General features: G+C 39.0%; 1 protein-coding gene across 2 annotated transcripts in view; it reads right to left on the reverse strand.

Annotated features, from left to right (window-relative positions):
- ZBTB40 (zinc finger and BTB domain containing 40) overlaps window positions 1-25,876 on the reverse strand; it is a 67,894-nt gene that overhangs the window by 20,914 nt on the left and 21,104 nt on the right. For both annotated transcript variants that reach the window (XM_074305930.1, XM_074305929.1), the window contains 4 exons: window positions 19,068-19,933; window positions 17,968-18,101; window positions 3,916-4,111; window positions 3,145-3,287 (listed from right to left, as the gene is read on the reverse strand). In XM_074305930.1, coding sequence (XP_074162031.1) covers window positions 3,145-3,287; window positions 3,916-4,111; window positions 17,968-18,101; window positions 19,068-19,866 — 1,272 coding nt within the window. In that variant the 5' untranslated portion in view covers window positions 19,867-19,933. The remainder of the gene's footprint in view (window positions 1-3,144; window positions 3,288-3,915; window positions 4,112-17,967; window positions 18,102-19,067; window positions 19,934-25,876) is intronic.

The raw sequence follows: 25,876 nt of genomic DNA on the forward strand, positions 1-25,876 counted from the left end.
ATATTTTTATACACTAGAGGTTCCAATGTCCAATGTTGAAATTACTTTGTAATACAAATGTACACGCACATAAACACACACATACACACACACATTCACACACACACTTAATGTATATATAATCAGACTGATATTTGAAGTTCTGGATAAATTATTTTGAAACAATCCCATGAAATCTTTTTTCCATCCTAAGTACATAGATATAATTATATACAAATCTTTTTTTCTCCATTAGCTTGCATTTGGGGAGAATATGTTTACCTGAGCACTGACAGAACCTATTAGATGTAAATTTCCTGACATGAACCCTTTCATTCCAAGTTACAGGGAGCTTAGGAGGTCAAGACAAAGACCAGTCTATCACAGAAAATGCGACATGCTCTGTGGTTGTTATGCAGTGAGTAACTCCTGGAATAGATTATAAAGTAGGATTAACTTTATTATCCTGCCTCTTTATTTCCTTTCAACCATGATATTTGAGTATCAATCTCCAGGCCTTTTATTAGCAAGCTTTTTTTATTTTTTTTCATTTTTAATGCACTGTTATTTCTTCTAGTTTCCTTCTCATCTCCTAGTCTCATCCCTCTAGCCATAGTAGCTTCTTTAATCACAGGATCACAGGACTTAGAACTGTATAAGATTCTAAAGATGATCTAATCTATTTCCCTCATTTTTGCTAGTTGAGGAACTAAGGCCCAGAGAGAGAAAGTGACTGGCAAAGGTTACAAAGCTAATAAGAAACAGTGTTGAAGAAGCTATTTATTTTTATTTACTACTTATTTATTTGGCTGATAACAACATACTAAAGAACTGTGATCACCACCTTAACCCTGTATTCTATGCACCTCTTAATGTATCCCAAAATTATATTAATTTTCTTGATTGCCGTACCACACGGGTTTTTGTGTCCAAAGACCTCTTTCAGTTAAACTATTATCTAGCCAAATTTCTCCACTCATACTTGACCATCCAGTATGTTAACTTAGCTTTTCTAGCTTTGTATCATCTGCAAACTTGATAAGTATATCATCTATGCCTTTAACTAGGTCATTAATAAAAAATATTAACTAGCACATGAGGCACAGTCCGGCAATAAACCCCAAAAGACTAACTAACTTCAGGGAATGATCACTAATTCAACTTCAGATCCACATCCCTCTAGATTATTATCCATTCCAGATTTCTCCTCCTTGTCAACAAGAAAAATATGATAAATGATATCAAATACCTTCCTAAAATCTAGGTAAACTTCTTTAGGACATTCCTTAAATTGACCATTCTAATAGTAACTGTCTTGAAAAAATACATGAATTAACCTTGTTTATTTTACTTTTTAAACTTTTATTGAGACCTCTTGTTTTTATAATCCAATAACCTTTCTTCCTGCCCCTCTTCAACTTGGAAACAGTAAGGCAAAGCCAATATACAGTTAATACTTGCCAGTGGGTGCCACATTTCCCCTCTATATGTCCCCACCTCTTCAATGAAAGAAGGGAGGTACACTGCCCTACTTGCTCTCTAGGGCAAAAGCTGAACCCAGCAAGCAGAGAGCCTTCCCTTTCATGGGGTTTTGGGAGGCCTGGTTTCTTCTCGGTGGAGCCTGCCAGCTGCTTTTGATCACACTTCTTTGTCTAGCAGGCCCCTTACCACTCCTTTTATTAAATCTTTTAGACTTATGAAGAAACCACAGTGAAGCTCACTAGCCTTTGTCACTGGCCTGCTAAAACAAAACAATTTTCTCACAAGCATAGCCAACACAAAAACAAGCCCCTTTATTTTTTCTGGACCTTTCTTGCCAGCCTTCACTCACTGTAAGTACTCCTAGTACTAATTGTTTTTATTCTGATCCCCAAAGAGTATTTCCATACATATAGCAAACTACAAAAGAGGGACTCCACACAAAACTACAATTTTCCATTTCATGCTTGCTCTTAAAAGTAAATATGTGAAATTTTATAGATTATACTTTCAAAATGGTACTGCTTACCTGTGCTTCTTTCTGTTTTTTCCTCCACTTGGAGAAATGAAAAAAAAAAAAAAAAAAAAAAAAAAAGCAACTCCTGTAACAAACAAGCAAGAGGAACCCCAGGTATTGGCCACAATTTCATTGCAGCCTTGTATCCTGTTTGGAGGAGGTCATGGACTGTGTCCCAAGTGCTTAAGAGACATAGCTAATCCTTAAGTTTTTAGAGCTGCCCTTTTTCACCATTTGGTGTTTTCTATTCTCTTCCTGGGATTATCCTTCCACTTAACATGTCACATGTTTCCTTGTTAAGTCTGATGTAATTCTATACCAAATTCTGTGTATCCCATTCCTTTGTTCCTTCTAATAAGAATGTGGTTCATCACTCCCTCCACAAATTCCTCCATGTCTATGTACAAGTTCCTTCTATCTCCTTCTTCCTTTTTTCTGCACAAATGCAGTCCTTTTATTCTTCTTTCTCTTTTAACTCTTTAAGCACCCAGAACAGAATCAATTTGTCCTAGGACCTTGGGGGATCTAATTAATGTTTTTTTTAAAAAGCTCGATTTGTACATTTGTTGAGGCTTCCAAACTCTTCTAATTATCCTAAAACATTCACCATGATATCTTATACCCAATACATACTCCAAAATCTAATTTAGGGCCTCATTTTTACGACCAATCCAAAGTATTATGCATTAAGGAAAATGTTTCCCCAATCTCTCCTTCAATACATTGAATAGGTGTATTATAATCTGATAGATTGGTACTCAAAAAACTCCCATCAATATTCTAATTCTTTCCTTATACTACTAAAATCCCTATCCAGTACAAATAGGTGAAATCAACAATTTACTCCAAATTTGGTGAGACCATTAAGTCATGTCAAGAGTTCTACTTTTCCCCTTAGTATGAGGAAGAGGAGAAACGTGGTAAGAGGAGTATCTAACAACTAAAATGTCTTTAAAAGAGCTGTTGGCAAAAAAAAAAAATAATAATAAAAAAATAAAAAACTACAAACTTCTTTTTTAAAGAATCAAATACTACCTCTCTATTAATAAAACCATTCTAAAAATCTAAATTTTAAATTAATGTATGAAAAAACCCTCAAGGTATGAGGTTAAGGCACTCAGAGCAGGGGGTCATCTTAAGTAATCTCCCATCTTGCCCCATTCACTCACCTCTTTTTCCACATTGGTCAAGAGCTCCCCAGGGGCCATCTCTAGGAATTCCCTAATGGGTTTCATCTGGGTTATGCTCTGGATCAGGTCTTCTTTGTGTTCTAGTAACAGAATGGACAAGGTCTTTCCCTCCTCTATATTCCCTGGGGGAAAGAAAGTGTTAGAAACACACAAGAGAGACTAGTCAATTTGAAGAAAAATGACAGCTTGGTTTGTCGAGAGAGATCTAACAGAATAGTAAAGCAATCCACTGCTTATTCTGAGCACCGGAATGCAGATACTCTTTTAGCAAAGGAAAACACTTTATTATTCTGTTTAAACTTTATAAAAGGAAAACGTTTCATTTTTCTGATGGATCACAAAGCTGCAAAGCCAGCCAGAGGTTAACTTCGAGTTGGCAAGGCCACTGCTTTGTGTCTAACCCAAATGAAGAAGAAACTCTAGCCCTTCAGCTCAGTTAGAGAGCCAATTCACCTTGGATGCCCAACCCATCGATCTGATAGGCCTTTTTATTTTATTTTTTTTCTGAAGGGCATGAGAACACTGCTGGTACTCTCTCAATTTAAGGTACAAGACCAGTTATTCTAGCAATGGAAAAGCTAATTTTGCTTTTATAGATACATCATACAGCTATGAGAATTGTACACAGCAGAACTCAAATGAAAATCATATGAACAGATAACCAGGCCTATGGGGATAATTAAAGCTGAACTCTGAAAACCCCTTCAATGAACATAACAGACTGAGTCAAGTAGATGGGATTTTTCCTACTTTTCAGCTGCATGTTTTCTCCATCTTCTGCATCTTGCTTTTGCAGTGCCGCTTTTATTTCAGGATGGGTGTCCTGGAATAGCTCCAACAAAGACACCACAGTCTCAACATCGAGGCACTCATTGTTTCTTACTTTACTGAGGATTCTTTTGAATGCTGAGATTCCTTCTTTAGCTTCAAGACACTCCAAGATAGCCTTTTAAACAAAAGATTCCAGGAAGAGTAATCAGCAACCATATTTAATTTCCCTATGCTCTGCCTTGTGGCTTTCTGTATCCTGAGACTTTGACCTCCATACCCAGGGCTTCTGGAATCCATGCTTCTGGTCTTTGGAGAAGTTAATCCATTCATCATTAGAGCTCCAGCCTTTGGGCCCCACTCTGCCAACCACCTGCTATAAATTTATGGGCTGATCCTAGTTATCAGTTTAGGATTCAGTTTACTATCACCTAGTCATCTACACCCACAGATCATCCACCATTAGCTTGTAGACCCCCAAGGCTCCTCCTGTATTGCCTCTTCAGTCAGAGAGTATAACAAAAACACAGTGCTAATAGAATAGTCTAAATGATTCTAAACTCTGGAAAGTGTCTCATTATTCAATTTGAGTTAAGCCTTGCTAATTTGGACTTATATGGAGGAGCAAATAAATCTGAGTCAGTGAAATTTCTAAATTATAGCCTATTTCAAAAGGAAGCTAATTTTATTATTTTCTGATCTTGCACAGTATGGTGCAAAGATCCTTGGGCTTAGAGTCAGAAGATCTTGGTCCAAGTCCCATCAACTTCACTGGGACCCAAGGTTTTTCATTGAAAAAACGAGAGATTGGATTAGAAAATCTCTAGGATTCCTTCTAAGTCTAAATTTATCATCCTTAACATATCACATAATTATAAAGTATTAATGCCAGAAAGAATCTTAGAAATAATTTAATCTAAGCCATTAATTAAAAAAGAAACCATTAAAATACCCCTCAAATTTTATTGATTCCTAAAAACAAACAAAAACCCATCATTTCTAGATAGACCACTTGGAATTTTATCTCTAAATTCCTTCCCTTGTAGGAAATAAAAATAAGTTTTAAACAAAATCCATGGATAGGAGTAGATATTCCACACCTTTGATCCCCCATCTCTTTAGTGAAGGAAGGTAGCAAATTCCCTCAGCTCATCCAGGGTCACAATCAGTCATCATAATTATGCAACATTTGGCTTCATCTTAGTTACTGCATACATTATTCTAGCTCTGCTAAATTCACTCTGTTTCTGTGTTTCCTACATCTGTTGTGCACTAATATTCTCTTGCATTCACATTCTGTCCACTGCCTGCTGCTCTACAATCTCCCATCTACCTCTCCTGCCCTAGCCTCTCTGCTCACACCTCTAACTGCCCTTCACACATCTTGAACATGGCCCAAATGGAACTCATTATCTACCTCCTAAGTCCTCTGACCTACCCTATTGCTGCCCAGGGTACCACCATCCTTCCAGGCCCTCCAGGTTCACTCTAAGAGTCAACCTGGACTCCTCCCCACCTTTCAACTCTCCCCATATCCAAGCTGTTGCCAAGATATCTAACAGGCCCCCTTTTGTCCTGTACCACTGTAAATGGTCTGGTGCAGACCCTCCTCACCTCGCATCTGGCTGCTGCAATTGACTATTGATGGGTCTGCCTATCTCAGCTCTCAGTCCATCCTCCATTCAGCTACTAAAATACTTTTCCTAAAATTCAGGTCCAATCATGACTCTACCATTCCACCACTCCCTGAATAAACTCCAGCAGCTCCCTGTTATCTCCAAAAGCAAATGCAAAATGCTCTGTCTGGTATTTAAAACCTTTCCTAACCTAGCTCCCTCCTACCTTTTCAGTCTTCTTATACCTTACTCCTCCATATGTATTATTCCATCGGGTCATACTGGCTTCCTGACTGTTCCACAAAACAAGACAATCCATCTCTCGGTACCAGGCATTTTCTCAGATTATCATCCATACTTGGAACACTTCCACTCTGACTACTAACTTCCTGGCTTCCCTTAAATCCCCATTAAAATCCCACCTTCTACAGGCAGCCTTCCCTAACTCCTTTCAATTCCAATGTCTTCCTTTTGTTAATGATTTCTGATTTATCTTGCATATACACTTTGTATATATTTGTTTGTATGATGTCTCCTGTTATGGGCCAGAACTTGAAACAAGGTGCTAAGTCACTGATAAAGACAATGCTTATGTACTTAGTTCACACCTTTTGAGAGCATATATAACAAGGAGGTTCACAAGTCAAGGAGATTCACAAATTGGGCAGAACTATAAGCAAGAAGTTCATAAGGCCAGACACAGAAGATTCATTCCAGATTCCTCCTTTGTGCTGGCTGGATATTTGGCGAGAGCTCTTGGAATCAAGGAGAAAGACCTCTAAGAAAGCTAACTGGGCCCCAGGAAAAGAGACAAGACTTTGAAGGAGACAATAAAGGATTTGGACTTTAATTCCTGGCTGCATTTGGAGTGATTACTTTGAACTGAAACTAAGGCTGCCTCCAAAAGTTCCCCAAGAAACCTGTTCCCAGAGAACATTACACTTTAGACAAGAGAACATTACATTTTGGTGCCTGAATAGGAACCAAGAACCTTCATCTGTGACCCAGAAATTAGGGTGAGTACAACAAGGAAACTTTGTTAAAGGACTAAAATAGTATTTCAGCTAAAATGGACAGATGTTTAGAAAATAGCCTTCTGTTTCTCTTCAAGGAAAATGTGTAAAGAGCATTGTCAGGGTTATGAAAAGCCAAAGTTTGATTATAATTTGGGAGCAGATCACTGAACTTTTAGAAACTGTAGAGCACATATCTCCTTGGTTCTCTATGGAAAAAAATTGGATCTAGAGGAGTGGAAATTAGTAGGAGAGCAACTTTGTCAATACTACAGTAAAAATGGACCTGACTCAATTTCCAAAGACACCTTAATACATACAATTTAATACAATTGACCTTAAGAAATTATATGTGTTAGACTAAGGAAAAAGAAGAAAGAGCAAGAGGGGGAGTATCCAACTAAACTAAGTGAAAAGGATGAAGAATCAGTTAAGAATGGAGTTAAGGAGCATTTCCCATATCTTCCTCCCACAATTAATCTTTCATGGGTGGAGGAAGGAGAAGGGGGGAGGGGCAGAGAAGTGACACAAACAGAACCACCTATTAAGCAGCCTATGACAAGATTAGAAAAAACATTGATTAAGGCAAAAAATGAAGGACAGGATGTATCTGATTTCATAAATGCATATCCTGTGACTGGAGAGCTTGACTCTTCAGATAAACAAAAGAGAAGATACACTCCTTTTTGATCTGGAAAAAATTAAGGATTTGAAAAAGGGTTGCACTCTTTATGGGGCTACATCATCTTAAGTTAAGCTGTTACTAGATAGTTTGGCTTATGAAATGCTAACCCCCAGTGATTGGAAATCCATAGCAAGGACATGTTTAGAACCTGAACAAAACTTGTTGTGGCTTTCGGAGTATCATGAATTATGTTGGATTCAAGCCCAATGAAACAGGCAAACAAGAGTTAATATACAAGTCACTTTTGACCAGCTACCAGGTGAGGGTCAGTATGGAGAGAATTCAGAACAGATTAATTACTCCATCACAGCTTATGAGCAGATCACAAATGCTATAAGAAAAGCTTGGGGTTCCCTCCCCAGAAAAAAACATCAAGGGGAAGCCTTCACAAAAATAGTCCCAACGAACCCTTTGCAGATTTTGTGGGACGTTTGGAAACACAAGGACCATTGGAGAAAATGCAGCTACAGAAATAATGACCAGACATCCGGCTAAGGAAAATGCCAATGAGGTTTACAGAAGAATTATATGGGGACTACACAAAGATGCTCCTTTAGAGGAGATCATAAGACTGTGCTACAGTGGGCACAAATGCTTATTATACCCAGACCATGCTGGACATGGGAAGACAGAGTCCCTCTTGGCAAGGAACTTCTAAAGAAAATCGTCGATGTTTTCAATGTGGAAAACTAGGACATCTTAGAGCTCAGTGTAGATATGGAGATAGAGTAAAAAAACAGGGTGAGAAAATAAAACCCAAAACCCCATGTCCAAAATGCCACAAGGGCTTCCACTGGGCCTCAGAATGTAGATTGACCTAGGGAAATGAGAGGTGGGGCCCAGCTCCAAGATATCATACAAAAGACAGGTGGGGCATGATGGAAGCTGAGTTTACATCAGAGAGTCTTTAGAAGTTCAGGACTCTGATGTAATCTATCAGCCAAAAACGCAATCACATGGCAGAAAGGGATTATATGATCAGTCAGCCAAAAAGCAGTCAGATAGCTGAAAGAGATTACAAATGGGGAGAATACAGGGCAGTGTCCAGTGCAACCAGCTCCAATTTAATTGCCAGGTAACGAGGAGAAATCCCCAAAGTGGTAAATAGAAGGGACTCGATAGGTTAACTGCCTGGGAGAGAGGGTTTGCTTGTATTCCTGTAGATGGAGAAGGAAACAGATGGGTGGCAATGAGTACCTGGAGAGAGACAGAAAAGGAGAAAAACCTCAAAACAAAGACCTAAGAACAAAATCTGCAGGAATCATTGGATTCCCTAACACAAGATAAGACTGTTGCAGGACTTGAAAACCAGCAGGAATCATTGGATTCCTTGAGATGAAAAATTGCTGACAAAGACTGTTGCAGGACTTGAAAACCATCAGGAGTCATTGGATTCCCTAACACAAGATAAGATTGTTGCAGGACTTGAAAACTAGCAGGAATCATTGGATTCCTGGCACACGAACTAATGAACAATAGATTCCTTTTGGACTATTCCTGGGACTTATGGACATGTATAATTCCTCATGTTGATTCATGTTATTTATTACATCATTTCTAGCCTGTGTTATAGTGCTATGTGCTTATGTAATTTATGTAATTATGTGTAATACCTCCCAGATTGATAGATTTATGTATACCTATTTTAAGAGTGAGCCCCTTCAGAAACCCGCTAATCTGATTTGATTTCCCATTTCCTTTGGTGTTTTCATCTCCCTTCCGAGAAGTCAGGGAGGGCATGATCACCACCTTTTTATGGTGTTTTCACTTCTTTTTTGAGCAGTCAGGGAAGGCATGATCCCCTTCTTTTTGGGGGTTCTCACCTTGAGAAGTCAGGGAGGTCATGACCATCTTATGTTCTAAATCAAAAGAAATCAGGAGATGTTATGGGGCAGAACTTGAAACAAGGTGCTAAGTCACTGATAGAGACAATGCTTATGTACTTGGTTCATGCCTTTTGAGAGGACATATAATGAGGAGGTTCACCAGTCAAGGAGATTCACAAATCGGGCAGAACTATAAGCAAGAAGTTCTTAGGGCCAGACACAGAAGATTCATTCCAGATTCCACCTTTGTGCTGGATGGACATTTGGTGAGAGCTCTTAGAACCAAGGAGAAAGATAGACCTCTAAGAAAGCTAACCGGGCTCCAGGAAAAGAGACAAGACTTTGAAGGAGAAATAAAGAATTTGGACTTTAACTCCTGGCTGCATTTGGAGTGAGTACTTTGAACTGAAACTAAGGCTGCCTCCCAAAGCTCCCCAAGAAATCTGCTCCCAGAGAATGATTATATTATAGAGAAGAGAACATTACAGTTTCCCTTATTAGACTATAAGTTCCTTGGAGGCAGGAATTGCCTTTTGCTTCTCTTTGTATCCCCAGCACTTGCCATAGTAGGCATTTGATAAATATTCATGCACATATTAATTAGTAGGCTCTTCAGATATATCTGCTATAACATGTTATGGGCCAGAACTCTGAATTTGAAACAAAGGATTCTTACAAGGTAGTAAGTCAGTGGAATTGATAGAGATAATAATTATCTAATTTAGCATGGTTCAGTATGATTGATCTGATCCTACAAGGAGATGTTATGGGCCAAAACTTGAAAGAAGACACTGAGTGGAATTGAGGAGACAATAGTTAAATCTAGTTTAGCATTGATTTAATCCTACAACAAATAATGGTCTCCTAGTGATGTCATGATTGGAGTATACTCAGTGTGGAGTATATAAGCAAGAAGCTCTCAGGGTCAAAAGGGACAAGCACACTAGAAGCTTTTGGAGGCTGAGACAGATTCATTCCATCTTCCACGTTTGTTGTGGCTGGAGGCTGAAGCACAAACCTTTGGAAGTGGGGGAGATTCAGAAGCCAGAGAAGGCAGGCGGGAGCTCAAGCTCTCGAACCAAGGCCAGACTGAAAGGCTCTCCAGAAAGCTGCCCAGCCCCAGGAAGGAGATAATAAAGAATCAGAACTATAAGAAAGCTAAGTGGGCCACAGGAAAGGAGACAAGTCTTGGAAGGAGACAATAAAGGATTTGGACTTTAACAACCCTGGCCACTCGTGTGGTGATTACTGAACTGAAATGGCAGCTGCCTCCAGAGACCCCAAGAAAACCCCAACGAGAATATTTATAATGTAATATTATACATTACAATATTACAATAACACACATTACTTATCCGTGTGTGTATATATATGATATATACATACACATATACTATGTGTGTATATATGTATGTGTGTGTATATAACACATGTGATATTACACAAACATCTTAGAAATCAAGACAAGAATAGAAGTATTATAAGATCAATATGAAACTATGGGTATGTGTGTGTATCCGTGGTATAAACCATATAAGGGGTCTCTGAAAATATCTACCACCCCAAACAATTGGTTGCCATATCTTGTTATTCCAATTTCTAAATCTTTTATATCCATACCCTTCTCTCCATTTAGGTAGTCACTCTTATAGGTCAAACCTCTGTTTATACTTTTTGCCCATTCTACTGAAGTAGCTTTAGAATTGATCTCATTACTTCATCTCTCTCTATTCTAATCTATCCTCCATCAAGCTGCCAAAAGGACCGTGACACTCTCTTGCTCAATAAACCCCAATGGTTCCCAATTACTTCAAAGCTCAGAGACATACTCCTCTGTTTGTCATTTAAATCCCTTCGCACCCTGGCTCCAACCTACTTTTCCAGCTCCATTACACATCTGCCCTTATCCTACTCTATTAAAACAGCAAACTGGGCCCCCCAGTAAGACTTCACATACCTTCCTTCACCTTCTGGCTGCCTCTGCAGAGACCTCTCCACCTAGACTCCTCCTCCTTCTTACCTTCACTCTCTAGGTCTGGCTCAAACACCACTGGGATCTCATCGCCACCCCTAGATGTGATTCCCTCCAACAACTACAGGACCATAGATCTGGGGCTAAAGGGGACCTCCGAGCTTCTGGACTCCAGAAGGAAAGGAAAAGATAAGGAACTTCAGTGATCTGGCCAAGGTGACACATGTAGCACAGGATTTGAACCTAGGGACAATGTTCTTTTCATGGTACAAGGCTGTCTTCCCTTCCTTCGTTCTCTATTTTTTTTCCTCCCTGAGGCTGGGGTTAAGTGACTTGCCCAGGGTCACACAGCCAGGAAGTGTTAAGTGTCTATGACCACATTTGAACTCAGGTCCTCCTGAATTCAAGGCTGGTGCTCTCTCCACTGCGCCACCTAGCTGCCCCTCATTCTCTATTTTGTCTGGGCCTGACAGTGCCTGGGAAAGACTGCCGCAATGTTCCATTGCGGGCCAACTTCCAGCCCATTAGTGATAGCCCCAGCGTTCCAGGGCCCTGCCTCCTAAACTGTTTCACCACAGTCAACTAAGGTTACTCCACATATTTGCCTTAGTTACAAATAAGTGTGGCTAGGGGGCGCCACAATGCACAAGAAGACTTATTTTCCTGAGTTCAAACCCAGCCTCAGACACTTCTTAACTGTGATCCTGGACAAGTCACATCAGCCTGGGTGCTTCAGTTTCCTCATATATAAAATGAGCTGGAGAAGGAAATAACAAACCACTCCAGTATCTCCACCAAAAAAACCCCAAATGGGGGCATGAAGAGTTAGCACTGAAGCGATTGAACAACAAATAAAAACCTGGTTAGGCAACAGTAAATTTTCAGCACACTCTGTAAGGATTATCTCAGTTTTTAACTCACTGATTAATGATTGATGTCATTTGACTGCTAAACTACACTAAATCCTCAAGCACCTTTCCTTTAGTAAGTTCAAAATGCTTGACAGCCATTATCTCATTTTAACCAAAACTCCCTCTTGAGGGCTACTGGGAGGAGGAAACATGTACTTTGGATTTCAAACAACAAACATTTCTGAAGGGCCTGTCCTATGTGGGGCTGGGGATAGGGGCTGAGAGATGCCAAGAACCAATTCAAGGGCTCACTGAAATTGGAGCAAAAGCCACCATGGAATTTCTACTGCCACAGTTTTGTGATCAAACACTATCTAGCCCCAAAGCAGGATACATATAAAGACCCAAGGTGCCTAACAAGGCAGTCACTTGTACACGCTGAAGGCAGTTTTAATGCTAGTGAAATAACTTTAACAACAATGTTAATTCATGTTATTTGGCAAGGAATTAAAAAAACAACAACAACAACAAAAACTAGCAACTTGGCCAGACTTAACTCAAGCATGACAAAAGTATATATATTTAAGTTTTAGATAATCTCTCCTCAAGACAATAAAAAATAAATAAAACTATATTTATTTATTTTATCCTAATCTGACAGATTGAACTTGTTTTATGTAAACATCTGACTTTGCAATCTTCATTTCTAATTTATTGGACAGAGAAATTAGTAGGGAAAAAACTTTATAGATAAACCCTAAGTCTACAAGCCTGGAAACAGTCTCCTTTTACACTCATGTGCCATTGTGAACTATAGGTAACGATGGTTCATATTTGTGAAATCTAGATAAATGATCCAAATCAGTGTTTTCTTGAGTTAGATGAGGCTTCAAAATTCAGAAAGACCCTCTATATTGGGGACCATTGGCTACAATTCTGTAACATCTTTCTTGCTCTCATTTTCATTCTCCACATTATTTTACCTGACCTTCAAGGCCCAATTCAAGTCCCATCTCATCGGCAATCCATGTTCACTTTCCAAATCCCGACAATAAGCTCCCTTCAGGCAAGGGCTGGGTTTATACTCTACTCTCTGCATCATGGAAAACCAATTTGTGCAGAAAGAATACGTGATTTTTGTATATGATGGAGTTTATACTGTAAACTGGCATTTATCATACACCAGGCTTTGATCATCGTTCACTGCCAAGATTGTCTTATTTCAATGGAAACAGGAAAATAAATTGGATAGGAAGTAAGAAGATCTGGGCTTAAAGCCCTGCTCTGCCATTAACTGTTGATATGACTTTGGGCAGATTCCTTGTCCTTTTAGGACTTCAGTTTTCTCAACAGTATAAAGAAAGTTTGAGTTTCTAAGGTTCTGAGGTTTCTAAGGAAGGAGTTCCTAAAGTTTCCTGGCCTCCTCTATCCCAAGCTCCAAAATGGGGTTTTCATGATCCTTGTTGGCAGAGGAAGAGCTGAGCACTGAGCCCAGTCCTCCAAATCCCATAATCCTTCTAGGTCAGTTCTAAGAATTGTCTTGGACAAGTTCCAGATTAACACAATGATAAACTCTAAATCAGAAAGGATACATCACCCCACCCATCTCCAGCCATGGAGATGATGGACTTAAACTCCAGAATGAGACACACATCTTTGGGCGCAGCCAACATGGGAATTTGTTTGTGGACTCATAAGAGCATTGAATTTGGGTTTTCGTGAGGAAGGGACAGTGAAAGGGAGAGATAATAAATGTTTATTAGTTCACAAAATATCTAGGAGGCTGTAAATCTGAAATAACTGTGTATGTTTTTAAAGAATGAATGAATCATTTCAAAATTTCATCCTTTTTAAACAAATTCATTTTAATGGCATTCTACCATTTTGTAGAAAAGACTTGAGTTAAATTCCAGCTCTAACAAGTCTTGCTATATGAACAAGAACAAGTTACTTAATTTCTCTGGGTTTCAAGGAATTCTTTAATACCCTTAATTATGACAGGATCTCTAGGGGAAAGGTCCCAGGCCTGATTGGGGGCCAGGACATTCTGATGATATCCACTGGCTTCTCAACAATATACCTAGCTAACCACTTTTTCTATCTTTACTTCCATTTGCTTTCATTTGGGCACCTTAAGTGAAGCAGGTTCAGCTGTCTGTTTCTATCCTGCCTTTTTCTTACTGGCAATATATGCCAAAGTGTTTTTTTTTTTCTTCTGCTCTGAAGCTTCTGGAAATCCAGCTCTCCTCATATTGTCCTAACTCCCTCTGGCTTTCTGATTTGAGCTGGTGGCTAAGAGAAGCTTTTATCAGCAATGGCATCTGACTCAGCTCATTATCCTCCCTCTTTCCTCTCCCTTTGCAAAGCTACTCAGCAGTGAAATTAAAACATTTGTTAACTTCATTGCTCAGCAGTGAAGACAAGGTGGCCATCTGGGAAGAGTAGCAGGGGCAGACTCAGGGAAGAGCCGGGAGGCAGGAGCCAGCTGCCTGGACAGCCTGCTCCTGGCTCTCCCTACTAATCCCCAGTGAGAAGTTGCACCACAGAAAGCCAGTAATGGTTGTGGCTCCATCAGCCATCTAAGATGCTCAGGGTTCTCTAGCACAAATAAACTGGGCTCAGACTTCCTGCTGGCCAATCCTCTTCTAAAATAGAGGATCTGGAAGGCTATCTGTCACATGTTAAAATATGCCGGAGGCTTAGGGGTTAAGTACCATGTGATATAAAAGTCCCAACTGTTCAGCTCAACACACAAAGCTTTTCCAAAAGGGTTAAGAGCTTTAAATATTAAGTTTTCTTGCATATGAAAAATGATTTAAACAATAGATTTGCCCTTTTATAAAGGCAGTATATTAAACCAATGGGCACTAAGGTGACATCCATCTCTAGAATTAGACCCTTATATTAAAAAAGGTTGCGTTCTCCATGTTCTCCTTCCACTCCGTCATGTGAAAAGTCACTTTATTTCATCATCTGGGACTCAACCAGGATTATTTCCTTCCTCAAATCCTAGACTTTCTGCCTGCCCTACCTGCGGACTTTTAATAGTTTGTGATCACATAGATCACATCTTCATTTCCCTTTTTCTTGGGTGCTCTAAAGAGTCACTGACCTCACTGTGAAGGATCCCTCACCCTTTCTCTAGGTTCTGCCTCCCTAGCACTAAGTATGATTAGGAATCAGATCATCCCAGCTTCTGCTGGCCTTTCCAAGAGGATTTGTCTCCAGTTATTTGATGGATATCAGTAAGTCGATCTATTTTTCGTTTCTAGATATCTATCAATACTTCTATGTTCCTTCTGGATGTGTTTCTCATCCTGACAATGTAGGGACTCAGAAAGAAAGCACAATTGAGCTTTTTTCCTCATTCCTCTAGGCCTCATACAAGAAATCTAGCTCCCCATAATCATTTCACAACAAATCTGATTCTACACTGTCATGATAGGGAACAAACAAATATACTTACTTGCTGAAGAACATCTTAAGATTTACACAGGAGAAGAGAAAACTTGACTGCCTTCTAAATAAAACTGTAAAGGAAAAAATGACTGAATCTTAGGTTTTCTGGCTGTAACCTATGATCTTATGACCTCAGAACCTCTCTAGAACTTTGTGGGAAAATTAGGAAAAAAATGCAAAAGCTCAGAAATCACCAGCAAAAAGAGGGAAAGCTCTCTCTTAACTCTAGTCAAAGATCCAATATTACTGTGTGTATCTAATTCACTAAGAAAATGACAATGATCAGAAAAACAGGAAAAATCAATATAAACTATAGCCCCTAAAACAAGAGAAAAATGTGAATTTACTCCCAGAACAAATGCTGCAAAGACAATCTCTGTCTAACTGACAGTGATATTATCCTGAAATAAAGACACCTTCCAATTCAAGGCCTCAGAGACTTCTTAATCAGTCTGGGTTTGATCTTACACCATCTTCAGCAAGCCAACCTTTGCTCATGTGGCTGCAATCACTGCTTAGAGAATAGATTTGCCACTTTTCATCATCTATCCCTAGGAAATAAAATCAGGAGGACATCAGTGCCCGGTATCCTCCTCAAACTAAGCACAGGATTGTTTTACAAACTAATTTCAGTGAAGAAATACACAAAACTATAACAACTAGCAGAGACCCAACTTCTGCTTCCTTTCCTTCAGAACAATGTGTCAAAACACAAGCCTCAAAAAGAGTAAGGTTGAAATCATTGAAATCTGTAAGATTAATAAATACTTTTACAATTAACAAGGTAACAATGAAACAAGCTAACTTCTTTGGAAGATAAACAAAGTCTAGGAAAATAACAAAGAACTAAGTCAAGCAACAATCATCTAATAATCATCTTTCTGACACCATGCTCTAGAATCCTTTCTACAAAAAAGAACATGTAAACAAAAAGGCAAGATTTCTGCTCTCTTGAGAAAGACAGACAATAGTAATATTAAAGAGAAATGATGGCTCAAACTTTCTCCTGAAATAGCTGGAGAAGACATGGTGATATTTGCCATCTTTTGTACAGGGCATGGCCTTTCTAAATCTGGGCCTCCCTTCTGCCTTTCCCTCAAATACAATGACTTTACTCTGAGTAGTTAGTAGTATCAAGTAATCAAGAATCCCAGGGCTGGGGACCCTCCCCTATGTTTGGACAGTAAATAAAGAAACTTCAAATGAATTTTTTTTTTTTAACTGTAAAACATTTGTTAAAAGACTATAAAACACTTAAGTCAACATATGCTAATAAAAGAGATATTCTGGACTAACCAGCCAAGGAAAAAGAACAACTCAAAGGGCCTTTCAAATAATAGATACAACCCAAAGAGTCCCAGCAAAGTGGGACTCTGGATATTCCTTTTAATGAAGAAACCATTAAGCTTAGTTATTTTTCCAGAGAAAGCTATAATTTATATTCAGGGAAATAAAAAACAAAACTGATTCCATTGATTTAATTACCTACATCATTCCAGCAATGAGAACACACGGTTTTCATCACCAGGGATTTATCTGGTGATATACCATATCGGTCAAAGCATAAGCAAGCCTCGGGCTGCTCTCAAAATCTGGTGCATACAAAACCTGAATATGGTCTGTAACAATAAAAATAACAGCTAAAAGTAACGATTTTTAAAAATTGGGATAATCAACTGAGATGGACGTGGCTCTCAACAATGAGATGATTCAAGGCAGTTCCAATAGACTTGTGATGGAGAGAGCCATCCACATTCAGAGAGAGAACTATGGGAACTGAATGTGAATCAAAGCATAGTATTTTCACTTTGTTGTTGTTGATGTTTGTTTGCTTTTTTTCCCCCCCCATGTTTTTTCCCTCCCTTTTGATCTGGTTTTTCTTGCACAGCATGATGAATATTGAAATATTTAGAAGAATTTAGAAGTATATATATTTAATCTATATTGGATTGCTTACTGTCTAGGAGTGGGAGGAGAAAGGAAGCTGGGGAAAAATATTTGGAATACAAGGTTTTGTAAAGGTGAATGTTGAAAACTATGTATGTATTTGGAAAAATAAAAAGCTATAAAAATTAAGAGTCTCTATTTGAATTGAAAAAAATTAAAAAAAAACTTTTTAATTGGCAAAAACATGTTCAATATACAGTAATTTTATGGAATTCTTTTCATTGTATGCTTGTATTTTTTTTTCTTCCAAAGAACCCACACTTTAGAAGGATGGCCTATCTTTAAATAAATATAGAATATATTATATATATTTATTTTCAGACACACTATATTTAGTATACATAATATATTATAAAGAACCCTTCTATGATCCTATAAAAATAAAAGCTAAGAAAATGAAATTTAACTTTAAGAAAAAATCTGTACTATTAGAATATTCTGCATACCCATTTTGCCAGGCTTTATGGCAAGCAAAGGGAAAATTGCTAAGTAGAATATAAACTCCTTGAGGGCAGAGACTATTTTTTTTTTTTTTGGTTTTGTTTTGTTCTTCTATCCTGCAGATGCAGGATACTATATCTTGCACATGAAATACACTTTGTACTTGCTTGTTGAATTCTTATAAATTGCTGAGTACAACAAGATAGGAAGAAAATGATACATACCTTCTTATGGGGACTTTTAATGTCTCTACATTCATCTAGTCTTTTCGGTACATCCTGGGCAACAGAGAGCGCTTCAGAAAAGATACTTTCGTTTTGCAGAAGAAAATCCAGATTATACCTTCTCCTTTCATGCTCTGCATGTAAGAAACAAGATCAGTCAGTCATTAATTGAAGGGACTAAGTGGAAGTTTAAGCTGCCTGCAGGTCTCTAGGTCAGACACATCTTTTAACTGTTATCTAGTGTGTCAGTATAATAAGGACCAGAATGTCACTCACAGCTTCCTCTTCTGTACCACACTCAGCATGGTTAAAACAATGAGCATCAATCCAAAATGGTACATTGTTGTTGGTCTTACTAATGTTTCTGTTCTCCTGTTTGTCTTTTGTCTTCAGACTGCTGACAGGCCCTCTTCCTACAGAGTGAGAATGGCTGCTTCTATGAGACGCAAACTGCGCCAACAAGACAAATCTAAGAATCTTACAGAAGTACGCCAAGAGAAAGAGAATTCAGCCTGGTACAAAGGCTCTGAGCACTTTACACTGAATGAAACTGATGTCAGTCATGTTAACATGACTAAGCCAGACCCCTAGAAGGCTGCTAACAGAGCAGGGGTTATTGAAAACCATCAGCTGCTGTACTTCAGCACTTCAAAAGAGACATTGCTGGCGTGGGTGTTCCTTCACCAAGCCAAACTGCAGGCGCTCCCTTCATGACCATGGAGGGGGTCTTCAGGAGCTGTAACGGCCCAAACATTTCTTTAGTTGGCTGTTCCCCTTATGGTGAGTGCCCATAATGAGCCACTCTGAACGCCCAGAAAGGTATCTGCTGAGAAGAGCGATCGCCACATAACCACTTCACTTCTCTCCCACTGTTATGAAAGGGCAACAACTAATATTTATGTACACAATTCCAATAATAAAAAGTGGGGGGGGAAAAAAGGCAAGCATATGGAGGAGAAATGGGCTCTTAGAAAAATTTGTGACACCATAAAGTTGATATTTAAAGGGTGATTCTAAAGATATAAATAAAAAATAGCACCAAAACCATTAAGTAATAAGAAGGTAACCCAGACTTCAAGATTGCCTTTAAGGACAATCACCTGGCTCTGTGGTGGTCTCTGTCACTTTCTGAGATGTACATACTGCTAGTGCCGCTTCCTCTTCCTCCACCTCTTCATTTACTGCTTCTTTCCCAGGAGAAAGAGAAGGCATTTGGAAGATGGTGGAAGCTTCCCCTGGTGAAGCTAGCTCCTTCATTTTAATCTCCAGAGTCTCTTCCTGGGCAGCAGCAGAAGTCGCATCAAGCTCCTGCTGCTCCATGGTGGGATTCACCTCCTCGGCTTCTTGTGTCATTGCACTAACCACCACCACAGTGTCAGCCTTCAGAGCCACAGGAGGAGATGGAACCTCTGCTGAATGGGAAGACACGATCACATTCTTTGGGGAAGGATTCTCGACCAGACGTCTATCAGAATCAGCGTCATTTTTGCATGGCTCCACTGTCTGAGGGGAAGCATCTCTTAGTACTTGACTTGGACCAGAGCAGCCCACAAGGCTGGTGAGCAGATTCTTACAGCTAACTGCCACATCAAACATCTGCAGGCTGTCAGCTAAGGAGATAATCTTGGAGAAGTTGTGTTTTCCCACAGGGAGCTTGCCAGTGTACATCATTTCTAACAGGAGAGCAAACTCATCTGGACTCACAACAGATGCATCAATAGAGATAGTATCTGTATTATCCAGTAATGTTTTAAAGAGGAGGCTGGCAGCAGCCAAGACCAGTTTATGGGCCCTGAAATAAACTGTCCCAATAGAAATGGTGCAGTCACAGAACTGTCTCTCCTTGCAGAGTGTATACAGCTGCTGAAGCAACTGGCGGCTATAGTTGGGAAGTTCCATTGCTCCAGCTGGGGGCAAGAAGAGCACTGGTTAGCCCTCCTGCCAAAATGCCTCTGATCAGCACAAGCTAAAGAGAACCAGAGAAATGTTAGGTTAGTATTTTATCAGGATTTAATGTATCGCGGTTTCTACAAGTCAAAAGTATAAACCACTATTACCACCACCACTTAAACTGAAATTTGCACAGTTCTTAATATGTTAGCAAATGTCACAACTGTGATCAGTGAAATCTGAAATGATTGAGGAAACAAAGGTTCAAGCTTCCAAGCATAATGATTTAGTAAGCAATGCATGCCAAAGGTGCATAACAAATTGAGACCAGGCCTTCTCAGCTTGGTACTGTACCCCAAATACAAGGAGATGCAGATTTTTATGCATCAAAAGAAAACAACTAATAGAATATAAATCAGGATACAAGATTAGATCATCTGATTTTTAATTGGAGGAAAGATAAGGGTTTTCCAAGTTGAGAGGGGGAGAGCTTAACAGGCACAATTCCCTGAAATCAGAAAAAGAGATCTCCCACTCCCTAGAAGTGCCTGTATTCAATCAAAGGAATAAGGAAATAGTACAGAGCTAGTTTTCAGATAAGACATCTGGACTGCTTAAGATATATAATTGTGAGAAAACCTTTCATATCAATCTTTAAATCTGACTGGGTTTTAGGGATCTCTAAGCAATAGGTAATGGTAATCCAGCTTTCAGCCATGCAGGGCTGGGTTCAAACAATGCAATAAAGTTTTCCCACAATTCCCATGAATAAAAAGTTGTGGTTTTTTTTTTTCCCCCCCCAAGACAAAAACTGGATTAGGCCCACAACTGAATAGAAAGGGAATAAGCTAGATACAAGATTGAGTCATAAGATTGGTTCACTCAGTTCCTATATAACAATCTTCTGAGGCAGGCACTATAATTATCCTCATTTTACAAACAAAAAATAGGCAGATCAGAGTTAAGTGATCTGTCCAGGGTCATAGAGCTACTAAGTATCTGAGGCTGGATTCAAACTTAGGCCTTTCTGATTGCAGGTCTAGCACTCACTAGCCACTTGCTGTCTCAATCATTCAAGTCTAACAGGATTTAGTGAATTAAGGAACTTTTGAAACTTATAATTTTTGACTTGGAAAGGACCTTAAATATCATGTAGTTCAAACTTTCAGTTGACAAATGAGAGAATAAAGGTACTAAGAAGTCAGTAGTATAATGCTAGTATAGCAGAGTTAGGTCCTGGAATCCCTGTTCCTCAAATTTTGATTCAATATTCATGGAGGACAAAAGAAATGCCAAAATATTTTCCTCAATAAGGGAGAGAGAGACATATACACATACAAGTGTGGGATATAAACTTTTGTCACTCTGATGCTTTAGGAGAATATCTCCTTTGATATCATAAAGCTTGGAAAACTAATAGTCAAAGATCTAGTATTCAACATGCAAATGGCCAGAAGAATATGACAGTGACTGGAAAAGCACCAATAAGGTTTAAAAACAAACTCTCAGCCTGATTTAATTGTCTTCTAAGATAAGAATACGGATTTGAGATAAAGGAAAAATAACATACATAATGTATTTAGATTTGCATCACACTTGTGATTTTAACCCATAAAAACCAGGAACATATAGTGTATACTCTGTATAATCAGATGACCAAAAAATTATACGCCCAAAGCATAGTGATCACCAGTTCACTAAAGGGCAGATGGAAAATGGGCTGTGCTGGAAGGAGTCTAGTATCATATACATTTGTATTAAATAGCTTAGCCAGACCACAGAATTCAGTCAAACAAGTTTACTACCAAACTATAATTACAACAGCAATAGAATTTAAAGTGAAGCCAACAAACATGAAGAAACAAAGGTCAACCTATGGGGAAAAAAACATGATTCAAAACATATGCATAGTTTTCAACATTCACCCTTGCAAAATCTTATGCTCCAAAATTTTTTTCTCCCTCCCTTCTTATCATCCAAATTAAATAGCAAGTAATCCAATATATGTTAAAAATAGGCAAATCTTCTATACATATTTCCACAATTATCATGCCATACAAGAAAAATCAGATCAAAAGGGGGGAGGAGAAATGAGAAAGAAAAGAAAATGCAAGCAAACAACAACTACAAAAAAAGTGAAAATACTATGTTGTGATCTGTGGATCAATCCCCACGGGTCTCTCTCTGAGTGCAGATAGCTCTCTCCATCACAAGACCACTGGAACTGGCCTGAATTACCTCACTGTTGAAAAGAGTTATGTTCAAAGAACTGATACCGTATAATCTTACTGTTGTATACTTCACTTAGCATCAATTCATGGAAATCTCTCTAGGCCTTTCTGAAATCAGCCTGTTCATCATTTCTCATAGAACATATGTTAAACATGTTAAAATTATATGTTAAATGCTACACACACACACACACACACACACACACACACAATTATGTTGCTGAACAAGAAAAATCAGATCAAAAAGGAAAAAAATGAGAAAGAAAACAAAATGCAAGCAAATAACAATGAAAAGAGTGAAAATGCTACATTGTGATCCACATTCAGTTCCCACAGTCCTCTCTCTGGGTGCAAGATGGCTCTCTTCATGAAAAGATCATTGGAATTGGCCTGAATCACCTTGCTACTGAAAAGAGCCACATCCATCAGAATTGATCATTGTATAATCTTGTTGTTGCTGTGTATAATGATCTCCTAGTTTTGCTCATTTCTCTCAGCATCAGTTCATATAGGTCTCTCTAAGCCTCTTTGAAATCATCCTGCTGGTCATTTCTTACAGAACAGTAGTATTCCATAACATTCATATACCATAACTTATGCAGTCATTCTCCAATTGATGGGTATCCACTCAGTTTCCAATTCCTTACCACTATAAAAAAAGCTGCCACAAACATTTCTGCACATGTGGGTCCTTTTCCCTTTTTTATGATCTCTTGGGGATACAGGCTCAATCAAAGGGTATGTACCCTTTGGACATAGTTCCATATTGCTCTCCAGAATGGGGTGGATCAGTTCACAACTCCATCAATAATGTATTAGTGCTGGGAAGTATTTATTAATGGCAATAAGACATTCAACTAGGAAGAATTCCTGATGGTAATAACTAATGCTGATCTAAGGATTTATATACATCATCTCTTTACATGACATCATCTCTTTACATGTCGGTCCCTTTAATAGCTCTGTGAAGTAGGTACTATTATTATTCCCTTTTACAAATGGATAAAATTCATCTCAGAGAGATACAGTGACTTGCCCACAGTCACACAGCTAGTAAATTTGAGCCAATATTCTTGAACCCAGGCCTTTCTGGTCCCAAGTCCAACATTTTGCCCTGTGAAGTATTATTTTCTTTTAGTATTATGTGCTAAGAAAGAACTTACAATCATTGTGTCTAATTTGGGAAAGCCTGAAAAAGGTCTGTTAATAGGAAAACATCTATTTGTTGGGCATCTATTGTTCTTTAGTCTGTCATATTTGACTCTTTATGTCCCCATTTGGGGTTTTCTTGGCAAAGATACCAGAGTGATTTTTCATTTCCTCCTCCTGATCATTTTACAGATTAGAAAACTGAGGCAAAGAAGGTTAATTGACTCACCTAGGTTGACATAACCTAGAATCTGAGGCTAGATGTGAACTCAGGAAGATGAGTCTTTCTAATTCCAGGCCCATCACTCATTCCAATACTCTATGGCTGTAAATCATGGCACCCAAGATGCATGGTGGGCATGAATAGGCTGAAATATATAATCTGTGATGTAAAAAGTACCAGAAATGCAAAGGGGCTGGTGAAGGTCTGTGAAGCAGCAAAGACTACTTGGATATTGTAGAGAGGATTTCCAAGATGGCACAAATAACTTCACAGGAAGAAGACTGCTATTTGCACTGCTAGAGGGAGTACCTACACTCAGTGACAGGGATCCCCTGAAATGTTGCAGTCTTATCAATAATCCCAAACTATAGGATCTTTCATTTCTACTCAAGGGAACAATAGAGAGTTAAACAGGCTGTGTAAGGGTATAATGCAATCTAAACTGCTGGTTTCACTATGTGTTTTCTTGCTAAGGTAAATACATGTAGCTGTGGGTTTTTTCCTTGTTCTCTTGTGGGGAGGTTATGGGTTTCATGTAATGAGTAACTGAACTGAACTTTCTAGAAAAGCAAAAAAAAAAAAAAAAAAAAAATACTGCACGTTGGGATCTTTAAGTGGAGTCCTGGAGATGCCTGTATAGAAGCAACTGAAATTACGTTATTAAGCATTTACTGAAATTGCTAGGCTTGGGAAAATTGTCAAGGGTCCCAGGGGAAGAACATTTAAGCAACAAAAGAGCAGAGGAAATCCGGATGTTCCTCAAAGGAACAATATTAAAGGCATAAGAAAAGACTGTCCCGATATAGAATCAAGATAGGAGGGGTAAGACACTTAATTGGTAGAACCAAGTGCAGCATAAAGCCCTGAAATGCGAATGGGAATTGGACACCAAGTGGAAACTAGGCCAACTTGATGAAGAGAAGTACAAAGAAATAGCAGGTGCTTAGAGGAGTAAACTCAGAAAAACACAAGTGAGAACCAAGTTACAATTTACAAGAGACATGAGGTCTCTTTAATGGATAGGGAAGAAAATGACACTGAAAACACAGACTTGAAATACTCCTCCTCCTGCTGCTGCTGCCATCTCCCTCCCACCCCCCATGGACTTTTACAAAAGAAAAAGGTCAGCTGGAGTGATGAATGCCTTAGCTGGAAGGGCAAGATGCCACACTAGAAAAATGGAAAGGTCTACCTGAAGACACTAGTGTTTTATTGAATAAACTGAATGTTATCACATTTACAAACCCAGGTGTGAGGTAGAACAGCCAGCTGGCTGCTAGCTCCCCATATTGGCTTTCTCCACAGGAGAAGGGAGATTGAAGCTTTTTTCTCCAGTTCTTACTTCCAGACTTCTACCCAAACTCTGCCCCTCCCTACCCCCACCCAAACAGTGTTATCTCAGGCTGTGCAGAACTGAACCACCTTCCTACAAACACCAGACATCTTTCTTTTTGTTAGCCCTGGGCTCTTTCTGAAGTAAAATCTTTAGTCTTTATTTCATAATGCTTAAGTTCTGTAGGAGCTAGAAAGCTGGAATATCACTTTCCAGATTAAGAAACTGAGTCTCTGGAAGAAAGGTTTCTGACTCCAGCCACCGTCTTTCCAGCAAGATTACTGCTTCTTTCTCAGAGAAGGAAGGACCTCAGAGTAAAAGCAGAAACAGAATGAGGAAAAGCATGTGATTTGGTATCAGAGGGCCTGGACTGAATGCCAGCTCTGCTGCTTATCAGCTGTGTGACAATGAATCCCGGAACCTTGGGCTTCTCAGTTTCTTCCTTTATGCAACAGGAATAAAAACAGACTTTCAAGGGTCACAAAGCACTCGATAAGACAGTAGCTCATTGAATCCTCATGATAACCCTGTGAGTTAGGTGCTATTGCTATCTTCATCTTACAGATGAGGAAATTGAGGCTCAGAAAAATCATGTCATCTGCACTACCTACCTCACAGGGTTGCTGCAGAATCAAACAGAATAAAGGTAACTTATAAAGAATAAAAACATCATATAAGTGTTAAGGTCAGGGTGTTAAGGGTTAAGGAAAAGGGTTGTGAGTTGAACTCATCCATCAAAGGCATTAAACTCGTTACAGTGTTTGGAAACACTGAAATAACACTGGCTAAAATGAAAATGATTGCAATTGGTTGAGGAGAGTAAGCCACTTTCACGGGGCTAATTTGGCTATGACTTACTTGAGCAAAGGGGAGAAGATGGGGTTTAGTGGGAAAAGCCTCAGTCTCTTCCCTTGTGCCTTTTAGCAAAGAATGGGGTCAAAAGACCTGAATTTGTCTTCAGCATCTTAGTACTGTCCCCAGAACAGCTGTGGTTAACAGTCTGTATCAAAAGTCATGGAAAAATTAGACATGTTGAGGGAAGATTAGAGGCCAGAAGCCCAACAGGAAGCAATAACATACCCA

This window comes from Sminthopsis crassicaudata, chromosome 3 (assembly GCF_048593235.1).
Source record: "Sminthopsis crassicaudata isolate SCR6 chromosome 3, ASM4859323v1, whole genome shotgun sequence".
NCBI lineage: Eukaryota > Metazoa > Chordata > Mammalia > Dasyuromorphia > Dasyuridae > Sminthopsis > Sminthopsis crassicaudata.